We start from the raw sequence: 22,697 nt of genomic DNA on the forward strand, positions 1-22,697 counted from the left end.
CTCTACCCCAATTTTTAATGGGGTTATTTGAATTTCTGGAGTTCAGCATCTTGAGCTCTTTGTATATATTAGATATTAGTCCCCTAACAGATTTAGGATTGGTAAAAATTCTTTCCCAATTTGTTGGTGGCCTTTTTGTCTTATCGACAGTATCTTTTGCCCTACAGAAGCTTTGTAATTTTATGAGGTCCCATTTGTCAATTCTTGATCTTACAGCACAGGCCATTGCTGTTCTGCTTAGGAATTTTCCCCTGTGCCCATATCTTTGAGGGTTTTCCCCCACTTTCTCCTCTATAAATCTCAGTGTCTCTGGCTTTATGTGGAGTTCTTTGATCCACTTAGACTTGAGCTTTGTACAAGGAGATAAGAATGGATCAGTTCGCATTCTTCTACATGATAACCACCAGTTGTGCCAGCACCATTTGTTGAAAATGCTGTCTTTTTTCCACTGGATGGTTTTAGCTCCCTTGTGAAAGATCAAGTGACCATAGGTGTATGGGTTCATTTCTGGGTCTTCAATTCTATTCCATTGATCTATCTGTCTATTGCTCTACCAGTATCATGCAGTTTTTTATCACAATTGCTCTGTAGTACAGCTTAAGGTCAGGCATGGTGATTCCACCAGAGGTGCTTTTATTGTTGATTACACAAAGAATAAACAGGATGAGAAAGAAATTAGGGAAACAACACCCTTCACAATAGCATTATGTAATTCTTAAATGAACTTGATATCCATGTATTGGGATTATTGGGATTATGAATTATTTCACAGAATCGTTCAATTCTATATGTAAAACAGCAATATTTAGATTTTCTGTCGTCATGTACACTTGATGCCGAGTTTTCAAAATTCAGGACGCTGTTGTTTTTGCATTGGTCATAATATAATATTTTGAATGGTCTTCCTATTTATGACATGTGTAAGACTGATTCTTTAGAGAAACAGCCCTTATTTAGTTTCTCTTATTTCGTTATCTGATGATTACATGTCATATGATTAGAAAATGATATGGTAGGTTATTATTTTCAGTCCCAAATTTTAACATAAGAGATTATTTTCTAACTTCCAAGATAGTTTTTAAAAGACATTCTGAATTGAGAGTTATTGTCTTATTTTCTGGCAGGTTATACAGTTGGGGAACTTGACAGTGCTGCTGACTGTAGCCATATGACTGTAATCCTTCCTGTTTCTGACATATCTTATGCTGACATAATTTATAATTCAAGTCTTATTACTATCTTATGGTAAGCATGTCTTAAAGTTTAAGTTTGTATCCATAACTAGACATGAAAATCTAAATCTCTGATGTGAGTTGAAATAATTGTTTATTATGCTTGGGCAGGCTTTTTCGTATTTGAACCTGAAAATATGACCCTCCTTGATTAGTGTCAGAGTAAAATCGTCTAGACACCATTGAAAAAGTCAATTATCAATCTATTTTTCCATGTGTGAAACTGAGATGGGGTCAATAATAAATGATCCCATTCACAGAGGCAGATCCTGAAGCCCAGTGGATCCCTGTAATGGTCTGATTGGTCCTAGGGACGATTCAGACTTGTTCTAGTAACCCACCTTTCAAAATCATTTTTACTAGTTAGCAAAACTGCAATCAAAACACTGAGGATATAGAGCAGTGTGTGTGTGTGCGTGTGCGTGTGCGTGTGCGTGTGTGTGTGTGTGTGTGTATTGAGTAATGAATGAGGTGTCTTAAAAGAAAAAATAGCATCCTCGTAATTTTGACCTCTCCGTGAGTTCATTGATCTACAGTTATTTGATGTAACACCTACATGTTATTATATACTCAGAGTATTGAAACAATGAAACTGGCACCCAAATCTACAAGTTAAAATGAAAAATTAACTAAATTGCGTTTGATCATGGCGCCTGATTTATATAGTGAAGAATGTTAGGAAACGTACTTCTGAGTGTTCATTTTCCTTCTAGCATTTTGAAAGTTCCTCACACCTACTTTTAAGCACCTATCCTCTATCCTATCAGAATTTAACAGCATAGCAGATGTGGAGCATCTCAGACAGTACTTCGTTTCTACTACCATTTATGTTAGAGCAGCATGAGATTCGTTGGCTTCTGGATTCTTCCCCACACTGGCCTTAACAGTAAGATGCTGTGAAGAAACAAGATGACATCCTTCACTTCAAATCATTAGACCAAGGGCTGGGTAAAATGTTTATCTTGTGAGATGCAGAAAAGGCAGACATCCTGTGGTGCTCTTCATGTACTCGGCTGTTACTAAGAAAGCTATTTATGTACTTGTTGGATGATGGCGGAATGGATCTGGCCATGTTGGATTAGGGCTTGGCTTTGCAAAATCTTCTGGAAGCCAGTTGAGTTTACAACAAGGTGCTCTGTTTCTGCCCTACTGTCTGCAACCAATGAGCTGAAACTGCAAAGTGCCCAGGGGCATTTAGTAAACAGTTTAATGAAATAAACACATTACTGGAATTTTATATTCTGTTCCTTTTATTAACATTTTATCTCATTTTACTCTTTTCTACCCACATTTTTATGGGTTAAAACAGTATTGAAACATAAATATTTAGATGAGAAATCAATTTGTTTCCTTACACAATTGTCACGTTTATTTTCCAGGCATTGATTAAATAAGACTATGCAAATTTACAGATACTCTTGTGGGTCAGAATCAAGGGGATGATTTTACATAACATTTTATGATCATAGCAAATTAGAAGACTTTCCTCTTAAAGTTCACTTAGATGGAGAGCACTCTTCGTAAAGACAGTCACTGCCTAGTGGTCTGGAAAGCTTGTTTGTCTCACATGTGTACACATACTAAGTTTTAGGTGACAGAAGACTAAAAATTACTTATGATTCCCACTGCATGACTTGGTAGCAAACTTGCCATTTCTCTTTTGGAATAGACACTCTGCTCACCGACTGTGGCTTTGAAGGAAATTGCTTCACAACTTTTTTCCTGCTAAAGGACACACAGTATTTTGAGTAGTGGTAAAATTCTGAAAGCAAACAGGTATAACTTTTCTGCTTACTTTGTGTATAATGGTCAGGGAATCATCTCATTTCTTAGGACCTCACATAAGCTCAAAATAAATAGATGCCAAGAGTACTGACCAGATCTCCAGTGTTTACATTGATATAGTCATACTACTTTTTTATTACAAATATTATCATTAATCTTTATAATCACACTATGCATAAGTTATTCTGATGCACATTTGAATCGAGATTTCATAGGCAGAATCATTATTTAAGTGTCCAACTCTGTAAATGGTTCCAGTGGTCTTGCCAAGAATTATAGTTAAGGTGGTTGTAGTTGCTTTTAAAAATATGTTTAAGACAAAAACCTCATCATGTTGCCCATACTGGTCTTGAACTCATTATCTCAAGCAGTCATCCACCTCAGCCTTCTGTGGCAGAGTCAACCAAGGTACACCACCATACCCAGTTTATAGTTGTGTCTATGACTAATCATTTTAACTGAATCAATCTGAGCATATAAAGAAGAGGCAAGGTTGGGGATACTGGATTCAATCAGGTTTATTTCATCAGGAACGATGCCACTAGGCATGTGTCATACTGTGAGGGGTTTATTTGTGCTTTGGGATTTTAGGTTCTCTTAATATTGGTAATGTGTGTAAAGGCACTTCATCCTTAGCAGAATAATAGTTCTGAATTGTTCTTGAAAACCATTAATGCTTACATTTTTTCTGAAGACATGGCACTCTTTTTTCCTCAAAGGCTCATTTTTTAAAATTGTATATGGATTTGTATGAACTGATTGTAGAGTCGTTTCAGTGATTTAGCTCAACAGATGTTCAGCTGACCTTTCACTATTGGTCTAGGTTTTTCTTTTTTTCTCTCTCTTTTTTTTTAATTAGCTATTTTCTTTATTTATATTTCAAATTTTATCCCCTTTCCTTATTTCCCCTCCAAAAATCGCCTATCCCATTCCCCCTCCTGCTGCTCACCAACCTACCCACTCCTGCTTCCCTTTCCTGGCATTCCCCAGCACTGAGGCATCAAGCCTTCACAGGATCAAGGGCCTCTCCTCCCTTTGATGTCCAACAAGGCCATCCTCTGCTACATATGTAGCTGGAGCCATGGGTCCCCCATGTGTACTCTTGGGTGGTGGGAACTCTGAGGGGTACTGGTTGGTTCATATTGTTCCTTTTATGAGGCTGCAAACCCCTTCAGCTCCTTGGATTCTTTCTCTAGTTCCTCCATTGGGAACCCTGTGCTCAGTCCAATGGTTGACTGTGAGCATCCACCTCTGTATTTTTCAGGCACTGGCAGAGCCTCTCAGGAAGCAGCTATATCAGCAAGCACTTGTTGGCATCCACAATAGTGTCTGCATTTGGTGACTGTATATGGGATGGATCCCCAGATGGGGCAATCTCTGGATGGCCTTTCCTTCTGTTTCTACTCCATACTTTGTCTCTGTATCTCCTCCCATGGGTATTTTGTTCTCCTTTCTAAGAAGGACCGAAGTATCCACACTTTGGTCTTCCTTCTTCTTGAGCTTCATGTGGACTATGAATTGTATATTGGGTATTCTGAACTTCTGGGCTAATATCCACTGATCAGTGAGTTCATACCATGTGTGTTCTTTTGTGACTAGGTTACCTCACTCAGGGTGATATTTTCAGTTCTGTCCATTTGCCTAAGAATTTAATGAATTCATTGTTTTTAATAGCTGCAAGATACTACATTGTGTAAATGCACCACATTTTCTGTATCCATTCCTCTGTTGAGGGACATCTGGGTTCTTTCCAGCTTCTGGCTATTATAAATAAGGCTGTTATGAACATAGTGGAGCATGTGTCCTTATTATGTGTTGGAGCATCTTCTCCGTATATGCCCAGGACTGGTATACCCAGAAGATGTTCCAACATTTAGTAAGGTCTAGGTTTTCTTAAGTGATACAATAAAGTTCCTGATTTGGTGTGATATAGTCTTCTCCATGAATTATATTTCTCTAGTGTAGTAAGTATACAAATTGTTTTGTTACCTTTTTTGAGCTGGTATTTTTCTAACGATGACAATCTTAGCTTCTTAACTAATGATTCATACAGTTCCACATCTGTAAACTCACATCTGTGAGAATTTAAGCTCACATATAATTTCATAAGTCCAACTGTAGCAAAATAGTGTTACTATATAATTTACAATCATTCAATGTACCAATAGATGTAATTATTTAATAATATAAATTCAGCAAGATCTATTTAATATTTTAGCCTATCTATGCATTTATTTCTTATTACTAAGAAGTAATTTGCCTATGAATATCATAACTTAAAAATAAACAGAAAAAATACTGAAGACTAAAATGTTTTTCTTAGAACTGTATATATCTAAGAGCATCAATGATAGCACACACCATATAAAATCATAGTTTTCATTGACACAGGTAAGAGCTACTTTCTATTTTGGCATAACATCTACTTTATAAGTATATATTGAAAGTTCTGAGAAAAATGTAATGATGTGCTTAGAATTTTGCTATCCATTAAGAATGCTGAAGCACAATCACTTCTCAGCCTTTTGGCTAAGATCAAGTGAAGAATGCTGAAGCACAAGTTCATTGTGTACACATAAACTGCTACTGATTTTGGTTGATCCTCCATATTTAAAGTTTTGATTTAGTTAAAATGCTGCAAATCAGAATCAATCCTTAACATTATGTATGTCATGCTCTCAGACTTCGGTTTAGAGTCCCATACATAGAAGAAACACTTAACAAAGTAAATATTTTTCTGTTTATATGAGTAAGAACATCAGCATGAATGGCATGGTTGCTCTTTATAACATCTATCTGCTCAATTCATTCCATCATGGTGCCTCACTACTATTAAAACCAATGCAGTTTTACAGTTTATAAAGCTCTTCCCCATATATACCAGCTTTATCCTAACAACAACCCACAGAAGAGAACTTGTAGATAAGCCATGTGTTATATCTACTTACCCATCATCCCTAGGGCCTTACTGTGTATGCAAATGCAAAGTACAGAGAGAAGATAGGTTGAAGGAAGGTCTCCTTCTTAACATTCAAGTTACCTAGAAAAATTGAGCCAGTGGAAGTATGTTTAAAACGAGGAGTTATTAGATTGGCTAAATCAGAGTCTAAGTAATCTACATACAGGATGTGGATCTGGAAAATCAATAGCTGATGAGTCCAAAAAGATGAAAGCTTCAAAACAAGGAGTTTTGAATCCCAGTTCCAAGCGGAAGCCTTAGGAACAGTCTGTGGGGTGGACATTAAAAGTCCGAACAATCTGAAGCATATTGTTTACATGTGACAGGAACAGCCATATGGGAACCCACTCAGCAAACCCGGAGCTGTGTGTACTTCTGGCTCCTTCTTTCTCCCACTTTTGATTACCTGAGCCCCAAGCTTGCTGATCAGAAATACCCACATTCAGGTTGGGTCTCTTCAATTGTTCATCCACCAATCACCCCACCCTGATCTGTGAGTCATCTTTTAATTCTTTTGGGTTGACAGTCAAGTTTAATTATCACCAGATCCCTCTTCTGAAATCAAAGAAGAGCAGCCATTTTGTCTGCCATGGCTGCTCCCTCACATCTTACACCTCTGTGGGGAATGAGAGGAGCTCAGCCATTGAGCTCCCTGGACTTGGGCAAATCAGAGGGGCTGAGCAGAGTTTGAATTCCATTTCCCTCAGAGGCAGTTTGTGTGCAGATTCTACTTCTTACCAAAGAAACCAGCCACCACAGAGCATGTGGAACATACCTGCAATCCCAGCACACTGCACGTGGAAGCCAAACACTCAGGAGGTTGAGATTAAGCTTACCTATGTAACAAGGAGAATCTAGCCTCAGATCCTGCCTTTAAAACCTGTCAACACTTTATCTTGTCTAGATTCCTGACTCCTTTGTCTCTCCCTATTTTCTAAATATTTTTGAGCACTCTTTGTCAAGTAGCCATCCCATAATTTTTTAACAGACTCACATGACTCATCATGTTTTAACTTAGGTAGACTAGATTTTGGTTGTTTACATTCCTAACACAAGTAACCATGGCAATAAAGGAGTCGAGTCTTATTGGGGTTAAGTAATTGGCTTTATCATTGTACAGAAAGACTCGTCTCGACACTATGTCTTTGACTGTACGAGCTGTTTCTTCACAGTGGTCTGCTTTCCTAGTTGATATCCATAACCGATGAAGAGAGGTGGCTGTGCTCACTTTCCCTTCTGTCTCCTTACAGGGTCTGGTCCATTGTAATGGTTACCTACTTGATGTCAAATTTGGTCTTCCACAGCAGGTTATTGAGCATCTTGTAAGATAAAACTTTTAGTGTGGTCAGCATGGTTTCTCAAACATGCAAAGGGATGCTTGGACGCATAGTCAATGTCAATAAAGATTTAACAACTGTGTACAGGAGTGCAACAATTACTCAGTTAACACATGTACCACCATGTGTATGAAATTGCCGCTAAAATTTAAAAATTAGTTCTCAAACTAGCACCTATGTTCTTTACTAATCATATTTCTGAACATTTTAGATAAAATAATCTCTCTTGAACAAGAAAAGGCAAACATATAATTGCATTATTTAACAGACATTTAACACCTGCCTGTTATATGCCAGCTTCTTATTATAGAAATAAGTATGATTTTAAGAGGCGAAAATTGGGTGTGGATATGATCCAAGCACATTATATGCATATATGAATGTTAAATCACATGTTAAAATAAGTGTGTTCTAGGCTTCATGCATAAATAAATAAATAAATAAATAAATAAGGATTTGTTTCTTAATGAGATCTCACAGTCTGAGAGGAAGGAGCATTATCCTATAGCTCAGATACTGGAGCTCTAAGAAAAGAGCAATGATAGTCTAAAGGCTAATAATGAAGGAGCAGCTCACTTTCTGCAGCTAAAGTCCATACCGTGGACCTGGCATGGAGGCAGCTCTAGACAGCACAGTAGCCAGTGCCCCCTTCAAGAAAAAGACACAGCATCCTTTGCAGAATGAGGTGAGATTGAAAACAAAAACAAACCCAAAGCTACCTTTAATCTTAATGATTAACATTCATTTTTAAAAGGCTTAAATAGATTTGAAGGCTTAAATGAAGTTGGCTTAAAATTATTTGAAATTAATTTTATGTCATCCAAAAATAATGCATGAACTTCTAACTTAATAGCTCAATACATTAAAGCACACAAAGATGCTAATTAACATGGGCCATTATCTTATGCATTAAAGCTCAGTAAAATAGAAATAAAAATGTGTAATATCGCTTATAAAACCATATATGTATAATGTGTGAATTCGTGGATAAATAGAATACAAATTGATATAATTTTGATTCTTTAACATGTACATACACATGTAGGAGAAAGATTTGACCATAGAATGTTTGGATATCTGTTACAGACAACTACTACGGTACCCCGAAGCCTCCAGCTGAACCAGCACCATTATTAAATGTAACAGACCAGATACTTCCGGGAGCTACTCCAAGTGCTGAGGGGAAGCGGAAGAGAAACAAGTCAGTGACCAACATGGAGAAAGCAAGTATAGAGCCTCCAGAGGAGGAGGAAGAAGAAAGGCCTGTAGTCAATGGAAACGGCGTGGTCATAACCCCAGGTCAGTCTCTTACAGTCTTTAAAAGACAGGCAGCTTTTTGTCCTATTTTTATATCTTCACGATTTATTTCACTGTGTTGTTTATGGTATGTGCACATGTGTGTGTGCATGCATGTGTGCATATGTGTGAGTGTGCTTGTGTATTCACAGGTGAAACATACAATTGCCTGTTTGGAGATCCTATGTCAATACTGATGGTTTTCTTTAGGGCTCATCACCTTAGTTTTTGAGATGAGAACTTTCACTTAATTTAGAGATAAGTGATTTGGCTAGCCTTGCTGGTCAGAGAGCCCCACCAAGCCTGCTTGTCTCTGGTACCCCAAGGATGGAGGTTGCAGGTGCATGCTACCATGACCAGCTTTTCAAAGATGCTGGGGAACCCAACTCAGGTCCTTCTGCTTCAACAGCAACCAGTTTATTTACCTACCATTTTCTAGTATTTTATAAGATAAAGCTTATTGTTCTAAGTTTGAGTATGTGTGTATGTATGTGTATGTTTGCATGTACATTCAGCTACATATGTACAATTATTTTTACAAAGAGAAGATTTGATATCACATAGAATAGGAAAGACATGATTCTTTGTTACTTTTGGTTTCTTGAGGTACAGGGAATATTCGTGCAAGCCCTCGTACAGTGCTAGGCAAGGACACCCCCCCACACACACACACACACCCTAAGCTACATTCTCATCCCTTAGAATATAATTCCTATACTCAAATTATAGTTCTAATTTTGGAGTGTTTATTTAAAAATCCTAAATTTGTGAAGAAAATATCATTTGTTAAAGTTTCTAAGCATCCAAATTGGGCTTATTGTTTATAGACCTACAGAATGGAATTTTAAGATGTGGACTATATTTTACCCACAGCTACATCCTGAGCTCTGCTTTATTCATCTCCCACGGTCCTTCTTAATACAATCAAGTTGACCGTCAAAACCATCATTACAACACCTACCTTTAAATGCTCCAAGTTCTTAGCTCTGGGTTTACTCAGGTGCAACAGCCATCTACAGACAGGCAAATCAAATGTGCACTGCCCTGACTGTAAGTCTCTTGAACAACAGCCTTGTCCAAATTTAAACCTATACTGTTATTGTTTCTTTGTTTTGTTTGTTGTTTGTTTGGCATATTTGTTTGGTTTTTGAGCAGATATCACTATGTAGCCCAGACTGGTCTGAAACACACTGTGAGTCCCAGGAGAGCTCCAAAGCCCAAGGGCACTTGTCTCAACTGCCTGGGGCTAGGTTCTAGATGTGGGCCACTACGCCTGGTTCTGTCTTGCAGTCTTTTATATATAAAATAAAGAAAAGTACACAAAGGTATATTTTAAAATACATAATTTTTAGAGATAAAAGCATCTAATCACCCAAACTTTGAAAATGCCAAAATAAATAGATGGTTAATAGGCAGCAAGCTTTGCAGTGTCGGAATCTTCAGAAAAGTGAATTCCTGTAAACGTTAGTAGTTGGATTTCTTGGACCTCTTTTCTCACATAAGTTACCTGCTAATATCTGCTAGCTTCCTCTCATCAGCTATGAGTAAGTCCAGTGCAAAGAATTAGAAATGCACATAGATTTTAAAGGCATTTCAGGCTCTCTGTTAATACACACACACAATGCCCGGAGGAGCAGCCCATGAGAGCGTCCCAACAAAGGGAATACAGTATGTGGGCACAGAGCTGCCTTTTCCAGGCTCCCAAGGCTGCAATTAGTGCAGATGAACTGCATCTCCCAGAGAGCAAACAGAGTGTCCCTTATGTGATCTCTGAGTGTCCTCAGCAATGATCTCAGTTCACCGTTGGGGACCTGCATCCCAGGGCTGTGCTGCTTGGCAAGCTGGCTGTACATGCACCATCAGTCCTGGGGCTGTGAATGAGACCCTGTCAGTCTCTGAAGAATAATGTCCTCCGTAGTGAATCTCGCTGTTTTCCTGGGAATAATGCCCCACTCTGAAACTGCCACAGTGCCTTTCCCCTGCTTATTTTTATGTGAGTTCACAGAGGCTGTGGTTTGTGTGTGCACTCAGATCTTTCTCTGTTTTTTTCCCTTTTGTTTTGGTTTCCTGACATGACTTAATTTTATGGTTTGTTCCCAAATGCTGCACTTGGTTTTCTCTCCCTGTTGTCTGGTGGGGTTGGGGGAGGGAAGTGGATAAAATTCTAGGACTATACTAAACTATAAAAGACATTATAAAGGACATTTATAAAGGACCACTTGTAAAGGACATTCTATCTTTAAAAGATTACATGAAAGTTCAAACTCCCCTAAGATAAAGTACTTACGTACTCAGATGTGTCCGCAAATCAACAAGAGAGCCACTTCAGACTTGGTTCTAAACCACAGCAGTGAGCGCTCACACACTGTAAGCATGTGGAATTGTGGCAGCCTTCCGAAGCATCCTTTTATATCAGTGCAGACTCACTATTCAATCAATGTGAAAGCAAGGCCTGTATGGGACCTCTTCTGGCACTCACATGGATTTGGGGTTTTCAAGAACTTTCCTCAGCTTCTGTGAAGTGTTGTTGGACTTCTCGGCAGTGTGGTATGGAGAAAGGGGGCAGGGGTTGATGCGATTTGTATATGAGAGAGATTTGATGGTGAATGATGAATGCAAACAAGAAGAACAGCAGAGTTGCTCAGAGTTTAAACTGTTTGCAAATCACAGGCATCTGCTCTCTCCACACTGGTTGCTTACCTGTCTGCCTGTGTTTCTTGTGCTTACTGACTCTTGGAGTGACTCCTACCTGCTTTGTCATCAACAGTGGCTCTACACACTCATAGCTAAGTGTTGACCTTTCTCTCTGAAGATGGGCTTCTCTAGATAAGGCTTGCCTAAGCACTAGCCCCATGGCTAAGGGCAGCACCATGCCTTTTTCTTACCTTTCTTCTTGTCCTTATCAAAAAATACCTCAATTCAATTTTGACCTTAAAGAAGAGCCCTTCATATTATCAAAGTAAAGACTGAATAAAGACCTTCCATCTCTGTCTCAAAACAGCCCTTTGAGACATCAGGGGCTATGGTCATGTTTCAAATAACACTATTCTGATTTTCCCAAAAATTTTAAAGGCAAGCTTTAAGATGTGTTACAAATGTAAATCGTGTCTTATTTCACATCTTGCTATGGCTCTTGAATGTTTCCAATATATGTATTCATTGTTATCACCTTGAAGTTTGTTGAGGATTCGGGGGACTTGTTCCTGTGTGACAAATGTCTTTAAGATTAATTGCATTCCTAAAATCACAAAGCACACATGACTTCACAGCCACAAGGACTATTATTCCCATTATCCCATCCTATCCTTATTAAAGAATTGAAATACTGTAGAAGGAATAAATTTATTAATTAAGGCAGCTCTCGTCCCCTGTTAATGGAACATAATTTCCTCTATCAACATTCTCTAGTGATTTTTCCCCACTTAGTTTTTATATATTTCAGAGATACCTTACCTTGGCATTTTCTACTCATAAACTTTGAATAGTCTATTCATAACTTCTACCCTAGTCTAGTACTGTATACAATATATCAATTGTGAACTTGAGATGTAGATTCAATATGATTTTAAAGCATTATGTCTGCTTTTTTAATAATCCACATTTCCCTGACTGGCCACCTGAGTAGATGAGACACAATTTGCTTTTAAATAATAAGAAACCATTTCTTTACACAATTAGTAGTTTATACTTCCTCAACTAATGGGTGATTTTTAAAAAATCAGAAACACACTAAACCATGAAATTAACGTTCCACTGTACTAGCATGTTATAGCTTGTGTTTCTATCCTGACCTCAAATAAAGGGAAACATCTGTCAGAACAAAATAGTATTGATTTTTTTCTAATAACAAATACATTGTCTGCCCCACGCACACCCTAACATAACATACAAACCCTCACATAACACACACACTTTCACATACATACATACATACATACTCTCACACACATGCAAGCCCACACAAATATGCAAATAGACTCACATTACACACACACACAAACAAACCCTTATATATACATGCACAGATATTCACACATACACACAAGCACACATGTGTGCACATGCACCCCACAATGCCTAAGGATCAGTACTCTATTATCTCATATTTTGAAGAATTCATAATACTTCTTTTAGACATCAGAACTATTTCTGAATCATTCAAACATCAAAACCTACTAGCTAGGTATTAATTAGTAACTGTACTGGCTAGTTTTGTGTCAACTTGACACAGGCTGAAGTTATCACAGAGAAAGGAGCTTCAGTTGGGGAAATGCCTCCATGAGATCCAGCTATAAGGCATTTTCTCAATTAGTGGTCATGGGGAGAAGGCCCCTGTGAGTGGGACCATCTCTGGGCTGGTAGTCTTAGGTTCTATAAGAGAGCAGGCTGAGCAAGCCAGAGGAAGCAAGCAAGCCAGTAAAGAACATCCCTCCATGGCTTCTGCATCAGCTCCTTTCTGACCTGCTTGAGTTCCTGTACTGACTTCTTTGGTGATGAACAGCAGAATGGAAGTGTAAGCCGAATAAACCCTTTCCTCCCCAACTTGCTTCTTGGTCATGATGTTTGTGCAGGAATAGAAACCATGACTAAGACAGTAATCAATGTGCATAGGAAAGTTCCTGAGGGATTAGAAACAATAACGTCATTACAAACTGAACCCCTATAGTACTGAGAGCAGCAATGAGGACATTTTCTTCTGCTGCTTTTCGGTTTTGATGGTTAGGGTTTTGTTCTACATGCATATCTTCCCACATCACAAAGGCAATTTTTATCCTGGCAAGTAAGTTAATATTCACAATTTATACAATCAACAAACATTATAGCACCCATAATTCTTCTTCATATTTTAGGAGTTTTGAAAAGTAGAACAGTAAGCTACAGTCCTGAGTTCTTTTGGTCACCTGGTTTTATAGAAACCAGAAGAGCTTTCCATGACTACTTCACATTTGAATAGTTTCTTCCATATTTCCCTACATGTGACCATGATAGGAGATCAGTTACATAAGCTTATAAACAGCACGTTATATTATAAATAAGATAAATCCTAAACAATCATTTGTACATATTAAAAGCCAATTACAGTAGTAGCTGTTGCTTGTTCAACTGTCAACACTGATGTATTGATTCTTGGGCAGTAGGATATGGTTCCATTTCTGAGTATTTCTACATCCATTCCTGAAGTGAAAAGTCCACTCAACACAAATATAACCTGGGATCAATATTATGTACATTTTTAAAAAATAAGAAAGTTTAGGTTTTCAAGAAACTCAAGACATTTTCAAACCCTACAGTGTCCACTACCATGGTCAGTTCCACAAAGGACCAGGAAACATGGGGCAAAAAGACAGTTCTAGGGAGACTTGTATCAAAGAAGGCAGCAACGGTGATGAAGAAAACCAACCTTGTGCTTAAATAAGAGCTGGGAAACTGTGCCTGTTCTGTTGACTGGATCCTCAAAGGAGCTGATGTAACAGCAACTTCAGAGCTTAGCAACTGTCTCTGGAGCTCAAGATAAATGGAGAGAAAGACAGGAGCCTTAGGGAAAATATGTATTTTCTCCAGATTATTATCTTTCCCCTTTATTGACTCTATTGCATGTATTGACCAGACAGGGCATTGGGAGGGGCTCAGTTTATAAACTACTTTTAATGCTACTTTTCCATATGTCTTTTCAGACTTGCATTAGTTTTCTTAAAACTACCTAAAGAACTAAAACTTATAAAATTGTCCACACCGCTTGTTTCTATAGGGAGAATTCGTTTTGGATTGAAATAGACTAACAAATTTAACAACCAAAGATAACATTCTAAGCAGTAACCCTGAGTGTAAGAGTATGCAGCAGTAACTGAGCAGCAAAGGTGTTCTAGTAGCTTTCTGCCCTAAGTATATACTGTACTGGGTATGTTCTCACCTCCACACTTTGAAAGACTTAAACTTTACCAAGTCATCCAACACAATTCCCAGTAAGTTGAGCTCTTTGGCTTCTTGTGGAGAATGTTTGTCACTCTCTGAAAATTACTAAATATAAAATAATAATAATTTCTAAAATCCAAATTGTTCTCCTTTCCAATAAACTAGAAGCATATCCCTCTTGAAAATATTCATCATCCATGTTTACTTACAAAGAAGGTGAGTAAGAAGGTGAGGAGAAAAAAGATTGACTTAAATGGACTTTGTCACATGGCATTAGAAATGCAAAGCAAAGAGATTTTCTGTAGAGTAAAATAAGTTTTGGAAATGTATATGGTGGCTAGTTTCAATAAATGAACAGTCTTCTCTCTGGTTTAAACAAGCTCAGCACTTTCCCCCCACAGTTTGGCTTTCAGAAGCTTTACATAATGAAACTCATGTGTCATGTGTGATGGTTCTTCTTGCTATTCTTGGTTGTCAACTTGACTGAATCTGGAAATAGCTGAAACTGAATGGCTGGGGACACCTGTGGGAGATTTTTTTGTTTCCTAATTAAATCCTTTGAAGTGGGAAGACCTACTTCTAATCCAGCTCTTTTGAGGTGGGAAGATTCACTGTAATCTGGAGCACACCTTCTTCTGGCAGCCTATATAAAGGGCATGAAAAAAAGAAGATGCTCTCTCATGACCTGCTTGCTCTCACTCTCGCTACAAGTCCCTTCCTTCACTTCCATTAGAGCCTATTTCAGGATTCTGGCATATACTGAAGACCAACTGAGACATCCTTGACTGTTATTGTACCTAGATTACAATAGCCTATAAGCCATTCTAATAAATCCCCTTGATTGATTGATAGATAGATAGATAGATAGATTAGATAGATTCATTTTGCAAGTTCTGTTCCTTTAAAGAATCCTGACTAATTAGATTTTAATACTAGAAATGGTTCTCGAGCAACAGAATTATAAGGATGAATTTTTAAAGTATCTGGAATAGGCTTTCCAATTTGGAACATTCTCAGTTACTGAACCCTTTCATGGGAGCTCAAAGAGTACTAGATGATCATGGTTTTGAGAATTCTACAAATTCTACAAAATTGGGAAGACAAATGTACTTGGTTATCTTTTTTTTCAGTGACATCATGTCTTTTTTTATATATATATTAGATATTTTCTTTATTTACATTGATTCTCCAATTGTGAGAGGAAACAGAGTTCGTGTCTCTGTATATCAATCTTTTTAACAATTTGTGGAATAATAAGGGAAATGATGCTGGCCAGTTACTTTTAGCATCTCTGGATAAACCAACATAGAAAAACAATGAGCACTGTGATAAAAATTAACCAACTTCTAACATCTCAGATTACAGTGAAAAACAACAGTGGATTCAGTGATGAAATTGACAGGCTCCAGATGTATGTGAACAGTCTAAAGGACTCTACTTGTGTCCTGGAAGAGAGTCTACTCTCCAGCAACCACAGAGCTCAAGTGGTATAAAATCAAACTGAAGCCTTCATTACAGGGTTGGCTGAATTACAGGGGAAACAGAAGTCCCAGACTTGGAGGTTATTCGGGTTTCAAGTAAGGTCATTAGTTGGTATAGAATGGAATCATGTGACAGAATGGGGAAGTGTGGGAGGATGCTATTGAAGCTGAGAACTTTGAACTCTCGGAGTCTCAGATTGTCTCTACTCTCAGCAGAAGCTGTACTTCCACCCAGACACCCTGAGTACTGCCTTTTCCACCTTTGAGAAAATTAATCCTTCATTGTCTACTAAACCATCAATGACTTTCTCTAAAGAAGATGCCAGACACAACAATACTAATATCCCTCAGGGCCTACCAATGGCTGTCTCTAGAACTCTAAAGATTCAAGGCAAATCAGACTCCTAGAGGGATAGTAGAAAGTACAGTACATGAGGAAGTGTGTCACACTACTAAAGAACTTAAGGAGTTTGCTAATCCATTCAAGCAGAGGTCTGGGAGAAATGTGTGGGAATGGATTTTAAGGGTATGGGATAACAACTCAAGAAGGAAATAAAACTAGATCAGCCTGAGTTTATTGATATGGGCCCACTGAGAGGCACCAGCACATTTGAAGAACTTTGATGTCACTCTTTTTCATGTTCTAGACCTTAGGATAGGAGACATTGCTACTCAGGTGGATGAATTAAATGCCATGGTTTTAACAGGACCCCAAGATAGCAGGGGCCAGGTGACAGAACTGAATCACAAAAGGAAAACTGATTGTAGTTACTTTAATGGGCAGCATAGACAAAACGGTGTCCATAATGGCCTGACCCATCACGTTCAGCACAGGCAAAATGAAGTTTATGGTGGCATGACTAATATATGAACTTGCAATATTGGCTAATCAATCATAGTGTTGCCTGGAATGAAATAGATAAGAATCCTACATAAAAGTAGGTTTTATTAACCAGATATAAGTATCATCTCGGAGGCTTACTGCCTCTGTTTGCAAACCTAGGCCTAGTCCTGGAAGCTTCTAGCCTCTGTACAATCTAATCAACACCTAGAATGGTTTTAGCCTCTGAGACTTGCTATTGAATAACATCACCCCTTCCTACTTCTTTCTGACTTCTGACTGGCTGGTTCAACTCAGCTGTCCTGGCTCAAACTCCTCTCCCGCCTGACTTACTCAATTAGGCTTTTCTTTCAGGCCTCTGAGTTGCTCTGCTAGGCCTTAAACTAAGTCTAATCTTCTGGCTCCTCATTCTCTTGCTCATTCTGTCTTTACCAGTGTCTAGCTTGTCCTCTCTTCAATCTGTCTCTGTGAAACTCTCCTGGTAAAACTGCCTCCTCCTCCCTCTCTGTGATGCTCCACTCCCCCTTTCAACTCCTAGTGTACTGTTCTCCACAAACTCTACTTTATCCTGTGCTGTACTCTCTGCTTCCTGTACTGTCTGTCTCTCTCTTAAGTAGCTTCTCTTCTCTCTTCTCATGAGATCTGGGCATATCCTACTTTGTCAAATCTTTCTCTGATTCATTACTTTGCCACTCAATTAAGACATCACTTTCAAACATGGGTGCTTCCTTCTGTAGAATAACTTTACTTTCTTTGTTTGGGATTAAAGGTGAATACTAAAGGAGTGTCTGTATCACAGCCATGAGTATTAAAGATGTGTGCTAATGGTTGAGCCACACCCTAACTAGAAACAGTCAAATGCCCTGTAACACCCTATTGAATTTTTGTTTGAGCTGTATAGGTTTTAAAAAAAAATCTCAAACAAATGAAAAAGGGCTTCACTGGATCATGCAGGCTAAGAGCTGTCTCTTAGCAACTACAATAGTAGATAGAGCCTTGCTCCAAAATTCCTCTCTTCTGTGATTCACGTATAGGGTCTGGCCAAAGGTCTTAACAGCATTCCTATATGCCACTGATACCTGTGGAGGTCTGCTAGATCATATAGTTCAAGTAGTATTGCAGCCTTCAGAGCAGCCTGTATCGGACAGTTCATACAAAAGGGATTCTCAGCTAGTGATTGAATTTTAAGACTTGAGCCAGTTTGCAGAACCAGAAGCCCTTGAATGAAGTGACACTTAGGTTCTCCTGAGGTAGGACCTTGATAAAATACTTGACAAGTTTACTGTTAGGCTTTTCCCAGTCCTTCCCCCAACCCCCTGCAGGACCTATGGTCTTTATAAAGGTAACAGCACTCTCGGGAAAGGAAACAATTATACTTGCCGGGGTCTGCTGGATACTGGTCCTAGTTGACTCTGATTCCAGTAGACCCTGAGAAACATCGTGGACATCCAACTAAACTAAAGTAGGGACTTATGGAAGTCAGGTGATTAATGGAGTTTTAGTGAAGTCTAACTCAAGTAGTTCCAAGTAGGTGGAGATTTTATATATATATATATATATATATATATATATATATATATATATATATATATATATATATGCCATGATGGCAAGATGAATGTTGAAGATATGTGTGTGTAATATATATACATATATATATATATATATAGGCATAGATATACTTAGAAGTTGGCAGAATTCTCACATTGTTTCTCTGACCTACAGGGTGAGGATTACAGTTGGAAAAGCTAAAAGAAAGCCTTTAGAGTTGCCTTTGCCTGTGAATAAAAAACAAACTTGCATCCCTGGAGAAATGACAGAAATTAGTGTCACTTTGCAGGACTTGAAAGATGCAGGGATGGTAGTTCCTGCAACCTCTCCCTTTTACTTTCCTATCTGGCCAGTTATGGAGAATGACAGTGACTATTAAAAATGCAATCAAAAAGTGACTCACATTGTACCTGTTGTACCACATGTGTCCTTATTTCAGAAAACTAACACGTCTCCTGATAAATGGCATGCAGCTATTGACCTAGCAAATGTCCTTTTTTCAGTACCTGTCCATAAAGACCACCCAAAGCAATTTTCTTTCACTTGACAAGGCCAGCAGTATACCCTTACAGATTTCCTCAAAGATATATTACCCTCCAATCCTATGTCATAACTTATATTGAAGGGATTTAAATCATCCATCTCTTCCACAACATATAAATTTGGTTTGCTATATATTGATAACATTATGCTGATTTCCCCAAGTGAGCTGAAAGTAACAACTGTTATGCCAGGAAGTGCCTATGAATCCCCAAAACCCACCAAGGAGCCAATTCTAAAGCAATCGCATTGGGGTCTCTTATCATGAGCTGGGTATTATCTGATCCACCAATTCATAAATTTGGACCTGTACAGCAGCTGTCCGTTATCAGATGGAAGTGTTTTATAGGTAATTGGGCAGAGTGGGTCCTGAAGAAATGAACAAGCTACATGAAGAACTTGCCCAAATGTCATAGTTAGTACTTCTATTACAGTGCTATGTGCTACCAAGCATGTACCTATAATCTCACAGGGTGTGTCCTATAATTGGTTAACACAGGAAGAGAAGACTAGGGTCTGATTGGCTGTTAGTTTTACATGTTATACAGGCACTACCCAGAAGTGAACAGTTGCAGCATTACAATCTCTTTCTGAAACAACCGTGAAGGGAAATCTTTCTATTGGTTAGAACTTCGGGAAGCACACATAATCACACATTTGGTTTGGAAGGGTATTTGGCCATATGAGGATTTGTTCACCAATTCACAGCTGTATCCAATCAATTGACTGGATGGTCAGGGACTTGAAGCGGACATGATTGATAAATTGCTGAGTGAAAACTTTCCAAATTGGTGAAGAATGTAAAGACACTTGTGTCCCATGTAAATGCTCATCAAAAGGTGACTTCAAGTGAGGAATTCAGTAATCAAGAAGACAGTGGACAGTGGACAGTTGGCCCTTTTCCTCAGCTATTCCTGTCATTGCTAATGGGTCATGAACAAAGCAGCCATGATGGCAAGATGAATGTTAAACATAGGCTCAACAACATGGACTTCCACTCACTAAGACTGACCTAGTTACAGCTGCTGCTGAGTGTCATATCTGTCAATAGCAGAGACCAACACCAAACTCCTAATAGAGCACCTTTCCCTGGATTGACCATCCAGCCACCTGGGGGCAGCCACCTGGTGGCAGGTTGACTACATTAGACCACTTCCTTTATGGAAAGAACAACTCTTTGTCCTTACTGGACATGTAATATAATATAAATAAGGTTTATCATATTTATAACATAAATGGTTATCATATTTAAAATTGAGATACAAGAAGAATGTCCTTCAAGGGACATTGCAACCTTTTCTAAATTTGTAGTACATTTGTGTTTATGCAAGGAATAGTTATATCATATTAGGTGTAGTTATGACCTGGTTATATAATGCATTTGTAATTATAAATGGGATAATTAAGTCATATCAGGTATAGTTATGTCCTAGTTGTTCTTATCATTTAGAAATTAAGTATCACATAAGCATATACAACTTTGTGTCAAGTTGGCAAAGGGTGGACATTTTGTGGGTTTTGTTGGTTGTCACTTTGATCACATCTAAAATTATCAAAAACCCAAATAGCTGGGCACACCCTTGAAGGTTTTTTTTTTTCCTAATTAAATACTTTGAAGTGGGAAGAACCACTTCAACCCCAATTTTTGAGGTGGGAAGTTATACCTTTAATTCAGCTCTGTTAGGTGGGAAGGAGCCACCTCCACTCTGGATCACACCTTCTACTGGCAGATTATAAAAGCAAACACAGGAAACGCTTGCTCTCCCTTTGCTAGCTTGCTTTCACTTTTGCTAGTAAGGATACTTTACTGTCAGTAGAGCCTACCTCTTCATGATTCCAATATATCCTGAAGGGAGGTGGAGACATCCAGCCTTGTAAACAGGAAAACTCAAGATTCTTGAATTTCTCTTGGGTAAATAGTCATTGTTGCATTATCTGGACCACAGCCTAAGTCATTCTAACAAATTCCCTTTGTATGTAGGTAGATTCATTCTATACATTTTATTCCTCTGGAGAACCCAGAAATCCAACTAATACATCATGTTAAGTTAAAATACAAATAACACATAGAACTTATACTCTACTTTTTAATCTTTGTTTCTAGTTATTCTTTAATGAGTCTAGATAAGATTATCAAGAACCATTGAATTTGGATTAAGTTTTGGTTATACCAATATACTAGTAGAACAAAAACCATTTACATAAATGACTGTCTGCTAAGTATATTTGTATAATTTTATTGCCTTGAAATGAACTAGACCTATAAAATTTATACTGAATACAAAAATAAATTGCATACATTTCACTCCCAACTAAATAACTCTTGTCTTTATTCTCCATTCAGATCTTTGAACTCTTCTGGGTTATCTTATGGAAAAAATGAAGTCATATTTCCTATGTTTAATCTGAGGTGGAAGGATTTAGCTTTATTAGTAAAGGTCTACTTTATGCCTTGATGCTTCTAAAGAAGTTTGGGAAATTTAACAGTGCTGGTTTCCTAGGGATTTTTTAAGAGTATTACTACTCTTTAAAGAGAGGTCATTCCTTCTTTGTTGAAATATTGTTTCTATTGCTAATGGAAAAACACTCTCACTCCAGTTTTCAGGATGTCAATGTGACATGAAAATGTCACAAGGAATAGTCAAAGACACCTATGCTAAATGAAGTCTGTTCCCCTCAACAGCAAACATCGCCATAAAAAAATATCACACGTTATACATTCAAAAGTATAAAGTGATATTTGTATTTAAAACTAGAACCATATGAAGAAATTCATCAAATCACTTCTCCTGGACTCCATCTAGATAATAAATGGTTCTATACTGATAAAACACTAAATGTACACAGACTGTGTGCCTCCTCCTTAGTCAGGATACAGACAGTCTAACTAGGATTTTTCTAGCAACAGCCTAAAATACCCATGTGTGCAGAGGCATGCTTGCAGACAGGTTCTTCCAGACTCCAGCTAGCTGCAATGTTTGGGAGAATGATATCCTTGGTTGCCATGTAAGATCTAGCCTTCCCCTCCTTCTAGCAGTCAAAGTTGTTTCTGTTCTTAATCATTCATTTCTGGGCCACTGGCAATGTTGTATGAAACTGTAACATACAGGTTCCCAAATAGAGGATAAACTCTTCTAATGAAGTGTTTTATCAGTTAAATTGTGTCCCCTGATATTTCATAATGTGAGTTTATTTGGAAATAGGGCTACCATAGCTCTAACTAAGATGAGTTCATGCTGGATAGCATGTGCCCCTGATGCCCACATGTCTGCTATGAAGGCTGAAGTCATATGCCACAAAGACAAAGAACTAGCAGAAGCAAGGAGAAGCAGCATCCTTGAAAGTGCTGGAGTGGGCCCTGGAAACACTTTGATATAAGTTTTCTAGTTTCCAGAATCATTTAAACCAAATTGTGTGTGGGGTGTGTGTGTGTGTGTGTGTGTGTGTGTGTGTGTGTGTGTGTGTTAGGATTTGTCAGCCCTATCAAACATTTTATATGATCAGGACTACATGTCCTTTGACTCCATATTACTTAGCTTACTCCACTGGCCTTCATTAGACCTTCAATAAATGTCTATAAAATAATGAATTAATTAATTACTGTCAGTTCCTCTGTCTCTATCTGACCTTTTTGTTTGTTTGTTTGTTTTTGTTTTTGTTTTTGTTTTTGATTTTTAATATTTTTATTACATATTTTCCTCAATTACATTTCCAATGCTATCCCAAAAGTCCCCCATAGCGCCCCCCACTTCCCTACCCACC

The 22,697-nt window shown here is 38.1% G+C and overlaps 1 protein-coding gene across 7 annotated transcripts in view; it reads left to right on the top strand.

Annotated features, from left to right (window-relative positions):
- The window catches only part of Magi2 (membrane associated guanylate kinase, WW and PDZ domain containing 2), a 1,402,993-nt gene that overhangs the window by 894,110 nt on the left and 486,186 nt on the right, over positions 1-22,697 (top strand). For all 7 annotated transcript variants that reach the window (XM_021161942.2, XM_021161940.2, XM_021161941.2 and 4 more), the window contains one exon: positions 8,400-8,612. In XM_021161942.2, coding sequence (XP_021017601.1) covers positions 8,400-8,612 — 213 coding nt within the window. The remainder of the gene's footprint in view (positions 1-8,399; positions 8,613-22,697) is intronic.

The sequence above is a fragment of the Mus caroli genome, chromosome 5, assembly GCF_900094665.2.
Source record: "Mus caroli chromosome 5, CAROLI_EIJ_v1.1, whole genome shotgun sequence".
Lineage (NCBI taxonomy): Eukaryota > Metazoa > Chordata > Mammalia > Rodentia > Muridae > Mus > Mus caroli.